Raw genomic sequence first — 10,324 nt, forward strand, 5'->3', positions numbered from 1 at the left:
CCCTGGTGGGAGGGATGTTACGAGACTGGGCACCCTCCTGTTGTAGTGGTTAGCTGCAATTGGGATAGCTGGCGTAATGGGTAATTATGTGTTGTCTATTTATTTTACTAATTGAGTTGATGATGATTTTGTAGAGTGGAATGCGGGGAGTTCATGAAGAGGCGACGGCAATTACTCTTGGCCATTTTATATTTGCACAGTATCTTAGAACATCATTTCAATAAGTCACTATGGCTCTGTAAATAGTTGTAGTGGGAACTCCCCTTATGGGTCATGCAAGAACTAATGAGCTTCACTCATTCACAAAAGTGAAGTGGTTGTAAAAGAGGGGCCTCAAATTTTGGCACCTTAAACTCAAAAATAATATATTAAATACCAACTCCACAAGAGAGGTGCCGTGGAGTTTGGGGCTAGATTTAGGCCTTTCTCTTGCAGATTCTCAACTCTACTCTCTTATGCTATGGTTATTTGTTGTGTACTCTCTAATCTAGTCTCCATCTCTTACACATCTCTTACACTCTCTTACAATCATGTCTATGTCAATTTTATGTTTACTGTGTGTGTGTGTGTCTCATAGTCTAGGTGTGAGTGTGTGTGCTTGGAAATTGGAAGAAGAGGTGGACAGGTTGATGGTGATTGCTTGGAAGCTTGTGTTGAATAGTTTAAGCGGTAGATCTCCCCCTCTTCTCCCAACAGATCTCGAGACAAAGGGAGGGCACGAGTCAAGGTGTAACAACTCTCTGGATAGAGATACGAGATGGGAAACGGATTTGTCCTACTCAATGTATGAGGAGTTTGACCTTATGCATGCGAGTGGAGATGCGGTAGATGTGTGTGCAAAGCAGATCAAAGGGCAACATGCCAATCAAAGGATGAGACATTGCCAAAATGATGAGGCTATAGATTTGAGGGGGTGCTGCAAATATGTGGCAAACCACATCAATGATTGTGATGGAATTTTAACAAGGCTTAAAGAAGTGAACCTTACCTTATTTTAGGGCAAAAGTCATTGTTTGATATTGAAGAAACATTGATTGTGGGTCATCTTTGTAGTCCTCTTGGCTGCCAACCTTGTTCAACTAAAAGTGGATGCAATACAAAGGATGAAAGAATAATGCATAAATATCATGGAGGTGGGAATATTTTTAGATGTATGTGTCTTCTATCTCATATGGATTCCACATTATGCACATGTCATAGATCCTCTTTATCAATTGCTAAGGAAAAACAAAAGGTTTCAATGGAATGTCGTACGTGTAAAAGCTATGAGAAAGTTGAAGCAATTGCTATTGTCTTCACCAACTTTGAGGAAGTTCAACTATGAGTATGGAAGACTAGTGATTGTGACAATGGACACCAATCCAACAGGGATAGGATGGGCAATAAGGCAAGACAATGAAGAGGAACACAGGTATGTTGTGAGGTTTGGGGCCAAGGTTTTGAGATCTTGCCAAAGAGCATATCTTCATGTAAAAAGGGAGTTATGGGGAGGGGTTATAGCATTAAAGTGTGAGAAACACTACTTGATTGCAACATCTATAGTTGTAGAGATTGATTGCTTACCACTTCTAGGGATGATTACAAGTAATTCTACTCTTGAAATTGCTATGCTTAGGTGGATTGCTTATATAAAGTCCTTGAACCCAAAATTTAGTCACATTGCAAGAAAAGATAATCCAATGGAAGATATGCTTTCAAGGGCAAGGTATGGAAATGAGGATGATACATGATTGATGAAGGAGAAGATGTGTACACAAAAATTCTACACAACTTCGCATGAGAAATGTGATGATATATGCATTGTATCTTCACTTGAGTCCTTCTCAAAGGAATTTTACGAGGATGAATGGCTACTCATAGGTTGCTACCGGAGTACTTTGCAAAAGAAGGCCGATTGGACTGAAGCAAAATTCAAAAGGATCATAAAGAAAACCTATGGATACTTATTGAGGGATGGATACTTATGGAAACATCCTAAAAGAAGATATGATACTCCATTACGAGTAGTATGTGGTAAGCCTATTCAGCTCAAAATTATCATGAAAGTCTATATACCAAATATCAAGGTATATGGGCTGATTTTGCCGTAGCGAAAGAAAGATATTGGTGGAAAAGCATGTATAAGGATGTAGCATATTTTGTGGAGTCTTGTGTCACATGCCAAATGTATTCTAATGTACACCATCATGATGGATTGCATCTTACCTACCCATTATCCATGCACTATAAATGGGTTGTTGATCTAATCAAAATGCCTTTAGGACTTTGGCTAATGAGATACTTGGAACTTGCATGAGAAGACTTGATAGATCAAGTGGAAGGGTGTGCATTGAGGACAAAAACTACAGAAGCTATTTATAAATTTTTTCTTGAAGATTTAATTTGCCGCTATGGCTATATGGGAAAGATAGTTGCTGATAGAGGTGAGTTAGATGCAAATGAAACAAGGGAATTCTTCAAAAGAATTGGTATCAAGATAGCTTTAACTAGTGCTTATAATCTAGAGGGAAATGGAAAAAGTGAAAGAGGACATCCTCCTATTATCAAAGCTTTGTCTAAGGCATGCAAAGGTAAAATGCGTGAATTCCCAAGATTGCTACCATATGCTTTATGGGCTGACCGTACAACTCAGAGCTCAATAACTGGTTACATGCCTGCTGCATTGATGTATGGTCAGAAGCTATTCATGCAAATTGAGGATGCCGTTCCTACTTGGAACATGTTACCTTGGGAAGATGGTATAGGAAGGGAAAATCTACATGCATTGCACATATAGAAATTGGAAATAAGACATGGAGATTGCAAAAGCTCGACTAAAGGATGCAAGATTAAAGAATAAAAATAGGTTTGATAAAATACATAGGCTTCAACCAAAGCCTATTGAAGGGGTGATTGGGTCCTGATGTATGATAATATCCTTGACAACCAGCACACCACACAAAGAATGTTTGCAACAAGGTGATTTGGGCCATATGTTGTCAAACATGTGCATGGAAATGCTACATATACCTTGAGCGAGCTTGATGGAACAAAGGTAAAAGATCCTATAACAAGAAAAAGAATTGATATGTTCAAGAGGAGACATGATGATGATCCTTTTGATTCACAACAAAATTAAGATGAAGAATCCAGTGACCGTGCAATGGATGAGGATGACAAAGCAGAGGATGATTGCCCAAACTTTACAAAATATGAAAACGACATCCAAATATCTGTGGATATTGATGAAGATTAAACCTACATAACCAAAATGTTGGCACATGCTAGAGAATGTGAAAGTTTAGAGGGGTGGATGTTGTGCCATTGTTGAAGGATATGTTTTTGAAATGTGAGCAGGGAAGGTGCAAGGTCTTTGGCTGCGAGAGGTGTGCGTGAGAGAGAATAGTAGACATAAACATCTCCGACAATCACCATAATCATCAATAAATTGAGTAAAGTTTTAAGTACAACTTAATCAATAGCCAAGGTGGGTTGTTAATGACATTGTCACTTGGGATAACTAATAACTAGGAGTTTAAGCTCCCTTTACAAAGATTAAGTGGGTTGTTAACGGCTCCGAGACTTATCAAGATGATTAATCAAGTTTAAGCTGATGATGATCGAGATCTCGTCCATGTCGCTCTAATCGCTTCAATTTCCCTTGAACTCTACAAACTTAATTCTTGGTCTTTGTGTCATTATTCATGTTTCAATTCTCATCAAGAAGTCTTCAAACTTCCTCCTCTATTTGCTTTTGACCGCCTTAAATTCCTTCACAACTCTCTAAAACTTCTCTGATTGAGCTTCCAAAAATTACCTTTGAGAGCTCCTTCAAAGCGAGAGATAAGGTGAGAACTTGGTGCCTTCCTTAGCCAAGAATGAGGACAAATGGTCCTTCTTTGCTGGGTCTCTAGGACCAAATAATTGCACCTACAGTTTCCCACACTTGTGGGTCCTTATAGTTGACAACCCAAAAACCTTTCTATTAGTTAGTGTAAGCTTGAGCATCTGTCATCCCACTCTTCTGGCGCAAGGTACCCAATATTGAATCAAATTTTTTCTTTAGTTTGGTGATGTAGGATCATTATCAATGTTCGATAAAGCCATTGCAAGCCAAACAGGATAGATTTTTGTGTCACTTGGAACTAACATAACAAAGTCACCTTGATGAACATCAGTCATAGTGTCAAAATCTTCCCTTGGTCTATCTCATTGAGAACCACAACAATGATCATTCAAGGGAAAAGGAATATTTCTGCTTCCTATTGTAAATTTGCTGTAGTGCTTTGTAAGAGATAAGATTCTTGAGTTTTTGGCCAAAAAATTCCATATAAGACTCCCTCTGATATAATTGCTTTTTCAATCTCATCAATTACCTTACTCCAATAATCTATCACAGGTCTATAATATTGTGGCACACTTGAACCATTCCCTAAATTTTCTAGAACCTTATATCATTATTCAATCCTGAAATCACTTCTTCATGAGCCTTGCCATACTCCACCATTGGTACCAAAGGTGGATCTCCATGTGGTAACATTGGTTTGCCTTCTGTTTCTATTTTCCAAAGACAAATACTTCCACTCCAACTTGACACAACTGCATGTGATTTATATTGCATCAATGGTGTCTCATCTTGCATAAAAAACCTAAATTGAAGTGGTTTGTAATGGCCAACAAGTATGTCTTATCCATCACAATATTGCTTGAAATCAGGGACCTTTGTAAGCAAAAATGGAGCTGGAGATGAAGATGAGCTTTTTTTGTAATGTATCCATCAAATGCGGAAAATTATATGTTTGGGTTACTCTAAACTTCTTTGAAACCTATCGAACATGGCATCTATGTTCTCATGTGTATGCACAACCATCAAAAATCCTAGATGGATGGTTTTGGAAACCCTTCTTGAAACAAGCACTGACAATTAGGCAAATAGATATCGATTTTTGTTTTCCATTGCACAATTATCTAGCTGTAGTATCAAGTCCTCCGATAAATTTTGAAATGTTGACCTTAATTCCTCTTTTGCAGTTTTTGATCATTGCACAATGGGCTCTGTTCCATCACACAAGTTGTGGTAGTCCAAAGCATCCCTGGAGTTCAAATCATGTAGTAGTGAAACACTACTCCTTGGAAGTTCATTTGCTACTAGACCACCAAGAGGATGTGTATCTATCCTCTCTAGGTTATGTAAACAATTAATAACGGAGCCAATTGTAATATTTGGATGTACCCACAAACTATTCAAGACAATTTGTCTGTAATAACCTTCTTCAATTGTAATATTTGGATATGCGCACAAACCATTCAAGGCAAAGTATCCGCAATGAGCTTCTCCATATCCATGAGTTATCATACCTATCAATGCCACCAAAAAATTGTATCCTGAATCCACACCCTTAGGAACAATACGTAATTGAGGATTGGCACTCTTCTTTTGATCCATCTTATCATGACACATATTGTTGTGGATGAGTATGAATATGTGCGCCATGCACAATATAAGCTCCTACATCTCTTTTGTTGTGCATGTGAATTTCTCTCTCTCTCTCTCTCTCTCTCTCTCTCTCTCTCTCTCTCTCTCTCTCTCTCTAGAGAGAAGCTCTCTCTTCAAGAGAAGGTTTATCTTCTAACCTTGGTTTGATTGAACTACAAATATTACACTTAGAGAACTCACTCATCTTTGTGAAAATGACATGTGGGTAGTCTTTGCTCTAAATTTTACCAAAAGAAGAGTGGGATAACTTCTTCTCATAGCCCATTTGGTCAAGTGTCGTGTTGATTTTGCTTAGAATATCTACTTGTTTGTATGTTGATGGAGTTACTAATTGAGTCTCTCTTGAGCCATCTAGAAGCGTTCTACTTCTATGTGGCATCTTCTCAAAGTTGTTCTACACAAACTCATTTAGCAATGCTCTTGATAAACTAGTATGTCTAAGTCTTCCTCTCAATGTACATGTGTTCCTATGCACATATTGGTGCACACCATTTTCAAAATTTTCCTTGTAGTGGTAAAATGATGTCTTTGGTATTCCATGTAGCTCATACCATGCTCTACAATAAACAATACAACCATTTAGCCTGAATTGGTATCAAATCTTCTCATCGTGCTGAAAGCAAATAGAAAGAACATCATAAACATAATTAGTATGTGCTTTTTGAGACTATCCCCGAAATTATTTTCGTAACCCTGTCACCATATCACAATCTGCAAACTCACAAATTTTTTGTCCACATCAATCAATGAATGAAACCCTTTGAATTGAATCAGTTGATAGATTAAAGGTAGAAGTTGATGCTACTCTCGCTTTTGAGTCCCATTGATTAAAGTGTGTCGTCTCTTCCTTGAAAAAGGGACACTGTTACTCCCATCAAGATTGTTTTTAACATTATCATCATCACTTCTCTACAAGAGGTCGAAGCAACAGAGAGAGAGGGAGTTTCTTTGAGGGGGTTGCTCTGTAGCAAATCAAGTAGGGAGAGGTTCTTCATTCCTGATAGCTGATAGTATTGCCTCCCACCTTGAGACTATCCAAAAGCCTTTTTCATTTCCTTTTCAGCTGCTTTGTTGACATCATTGTCATCTGTAGTAGCTATATCAAAGACCTGTGCAATCAATTCTTCAATCAAATAATCTTCTGCAAAGATATGTCCATCATTTTCCTGCATATGCTTTAAGTATACCAATGGCATTTTATTTTGCCTCCAACTCATCCAGGGTAACCTTGCAAAATTTAGTAACCCTATCTTCTTCAACCATAAAATATTTTCCCTATTTGCCACTAAATCATACATGAAGTCCAAGAAAATGTACTCTGGGACTACTTCCTCTTTTGGAGGTGGTAAAGCCTTGATGGGTGTAAGCATCTCTGACTCATCCTCCTCATTGGAGTCATCCACCACCATCCTCTCGTAACGAGTTTTGCGTAGAGGTCTCAACGTGACAAAGGGCTCTTTTTCCTCTATCCTCGAGTCAAACCCCATAGCCCCACAGGTGTGTTGCGAAGACTCGACATACTGAAACAAGCAAGAAAGTGCAGCAAGGAAGAAAAAAGCCATGAAGTAGAATTTTCCGCATCCCTTGAAATGATGCCTTTGTCCACTGCCTCACATGCATAAGACATCTCTATCCCACTAACATTATTACTTTGATGCTCAACTTGAGTACCATTTATTTCTCCGAAAAATGGTTTAAGTCAAAAACCATTTATTGGCTTAGCAGTTACCTGTCTTGACTCATCGGCCAAAATAAATGTATTAGGTCCCACAAGCCTAACTATTTGGAATGGTCCTACAAACCCGAGTTTCAATTTTCTAGGTTTGTGTCCCAGCTTGCTATTGTAAACCTTCACCCAATCTCCTGTAGAGAAAATTTTGAACTTTATGTTCCTGTTGATCCAAGTTTGCCTTCTTTGTTGAATAACCTCTGCAATATACATGCTCTAAATTCTATCCTCTTCAAGTTTAAGCAATGCTTCTCCTCTGCAGTTAATTGACCCTTCAACTGCACCCCTGAGGATTGGTACTAAAATCCATACACCAACTATAATGGTGTCATGCCTGCTGTCACCTTCAATGCAGTTCTAAAAGCCCAAAGTGCTGAATCCAACTTCTCATCCCAATCTATCATGTTCTAAATCACCAACTTCCTGATTATCTTGATCAAGATCTTATTGTTACTTTCTGCTTGTCCATTTGCCTAAGGATAGTACACCGTTGATTTCTTATGCAAGATCATATGCAGTTCAGTCAGTTTACTGATCACTTTGTTAATAAAATGTCATCCCTAATCAGAAACCAACCCAATAGGACATCCAAACCTAGTCATAATATTTTTATACAAAACATTTGCCACACTCCTTGCTGTGTTCTCTCTCAAAGCCACAATTTTTACCCATTTTGTGCAATAATTAGTTGCAACCAAGATGTACACGCTCTGTGTAAACCTTGCAAGTGGATTGATAGGACCAAAAAAATCTAATCCGCACTTTGAAATGGTTCCTAAGTTAATATGAGTTGCAAGGGCATCATCTCTACATTCAATGGTCTACCCTCTCTTTGACATAACAAACAGTTCTTTTGTATGGAACCCCTGCAATAACTGCAAAAGGCTTTCTTCTTAGTGCTAATCTCTTTCTTTGATCTTTAGTCATTGCTCCAGGTAACCCCCCTTCAGTCAAATCTGAAGCATGCCTTCATAGGAGTCCCCTGACTGGCCAGTCACCTGAACTAGAAACAACTCTGCATCAGGCAATTGATCAGATACACCTCCAGAATCTTCCTCTCTTGTTTCCAATCTACTCAAATAATTAGCTAATACATGAAGTCTGCCTGGAGTATGTATCACTACATAATTAAATTCCTGCAATAATAGTATCCATCTTGCCAACCTCCTTAAAAGGTGTGGTTTATTCACCAAGTAGATCAATTCCTGGTGATCCACATGAAAAGTTACCCTATTTGTCAATAGGTAATGTCTAAACTTTTGCAGTATACAAACCATTCCCAAGCACTCCCTCTCTGTAACTCTGTAATTCTTCTCTATAGGTGTAAATACCCTGCTTGCATAGTAAATAGGTCTGAACAAACCTTTACGGGTTTCTTGCATTAATGTTGCACCCACTGCTACATGAGATGCATCCATAAAGATGTGAAATGGTAACTTCCAATCAGGAACAATCAACACTAGTGCTACAATCAACATGTTCTTCAAAATCTTGAATGTCTTGCTCTGCTCTTCTCCCAATTCAAATACAATATTCTTCTTTGTAAGCTTTGTTAATGGGGTGCACACATGATCCAAGTACCTCAAGAATCTATTATGCCACTTGACTTGCCCCAAAAATCTGCTCAATTGTTTAATTGTTTGCGGTTCTGGTGCCTTTCTCTTAGCTTCCACCTTTCTTGGATCAATAGAAACCCCTTCTTCAGAAATCACAAGCCCTAAAAGAACTCCTCTTTTCACTACAAAAGCACATTTGGATGGATTTAATGACAATTTGAGTTCCCTCCATTTATGAAAACACAACCTCAAGTGTTCAAGATGCTCTTGCTTCTTTCCAAAAACACTAAAATCATCCAAGAAAACCCTCATAAATGTTGTAAGGAATTCAAAAAACACATGATGTATTGCTTTCTAAAATGTTGGTGGAGCATCTTCAAGCCAAATGTCATCACATTGCTATCATAAACTCCCCCATTCAATCCCAAAAGCGATTTTTTCCCTGTCTTCAAATGCCATTGAAATTTGGTTGTAACCACTAAAACCATCCAAAAAACTATAAATCTCATGTCTAGCTACTGCATCCAGTAGTGTATCACAAAAAGGTAAGGGAAATGGATGAGTTACTGTAGCAGCATTTAGTTTCTTGTAATCCACAAACACCTTGATCTTTCCATTCTTCTTTGGAACTACAACAATTGGTGATACCAAGTAACTTCCTCCAAAGGATAAATGAAACCAGCAATTTGTCAATCTCTTCTTTAACCTGTTTGGAATAACTAGTGAGGCGGTCCGGGGCGGGCAACAAGAAGAGCAACCTCTAGACACCCTTCAAGTCTCCCGTGCTGCTCAATGGGGCTGGGGCACAACACAACACAAACCAAAACAACAAACCCACAGCCAAATCCCAACTACACAAGGGGCACCACCTAGTTTAAGAGCGAACTAGGACGCAAAAGAGGAGAATCGTTAGAGCAACCCACAAACAAGCAAGGAATTTACACTAACCCTAACACCAATGGAACACTCTCACACACTAAAACACGAGAGAGGGAGAGAGAGAGAGAGAGGGAGAGGGAGAGAGATAGTGCTCGGGTTGCTTTGAAACGAATCGGCAATGATCAAGCAAACACAACTATATATTTAAGAAAGAGAGAGAAAGGGGGAGGGGGTGCTTGTTGCATTAATACCTTCTTACAAATCTGTTATGACAAATCAAAGTGAGATTAGTATTTGTTCAACATAGCTTGCGTAAATTTCACCACAACACATCACAAGAAAAGCCACCCCAATCACTGTCTTAAGGCCAGGGGAGTCCTCTCCACCCTGTCGCCCTCTTACAGTATGTGGGATTTATGGCTAGATTGATGACAACACCAGAGACAAGCTATCAAGAACTTAACAAAAAACACCAAGACACTTACGCATCATTGTTGTCCATTACTTCACGTTGGAAGGGAGACAAAGTATCCAAGCTTAGTCCAAATCCACCCTCCTTGATTCAGCAAATGTTGGGCTTACACTAGTAGGAGAAATGATAGATTTCCTACTCTCAATTGAATGATCACTCTCTCTCTTACAATGGCATAGAGTTCCCTTGCTCATCCCCTATTACAACACATG

At 38.7% G+C, this 10,324-nt stretch overlaps 2 protein-coding genes across 2 annotated transcripts; both read left to right on the top strand.

The window, feature by feature from the left end:
* The first annotated feature begins 1,265 nt into the window (after positions 1 to 1,265).
* LOC147456967 (uncharacterized) lies at positions 1,266 to 1,730 on the top strand. Its single transcript, XM_086513256.1, has one exon. It carries the CDS (start codon positions 1,266 to 1,268, stop codon positions 1,728 to 1,730), a length of 465 nt encoding a protein of 154 aa, XP_086369382.1.
* A 668-nt stretch (positions 1,731 to 2,398) lies between these two features.
* LOC147456968 (uncharacterized) lies at positions 2,399 to 2,776 on the top strand. The gene has a single exon (XM_086513257.1). The coding sequence runs from the start codon at positions 2,399 to 2,401 to the stop codon at positions 2,774 to 2,776; it is 378 nt and encodes a 125-aa protein (XP_086369383.1).
* The last annotated feature ends 7,548 nt before the right edge of the window (positions 2,777 to 10,324 follow it).

Source organism: Adiantum capillus-veneris, chromosome 5, assembly GCF_014529385.1.
Source record: "Adiantum capillus-veneris isolate H3 chromosome 5, ASM1452938v2, whole genome shotgun sequence".
In the NCBI taxonomy this organism is placed as follows: domain Eukaryota; kingdom Viridiplantae; phylum Streptophyta; class Polypodiopsida; order Polypodiales; family Pteridaceae; genus Adiantum; species Adiantum capillus-veneris.

Excerpts from the sequence above, each read along its gene's own strand:
- LOC147456967 (XM_086513256.1), top strand. The coding sequence starts at position 1,266 with ATGAGAAAGTTGAAGCAATTGCTATTGTCTTCACCAACTTTGAGGAAG.
- LOC147456968 (XM_086513257.1), top strand. The coding sequence starts at position 2,399 with ATGGGAAAGATAGTTGCTGATAGAGGTGAGTTAGATGCAAATGAAACA.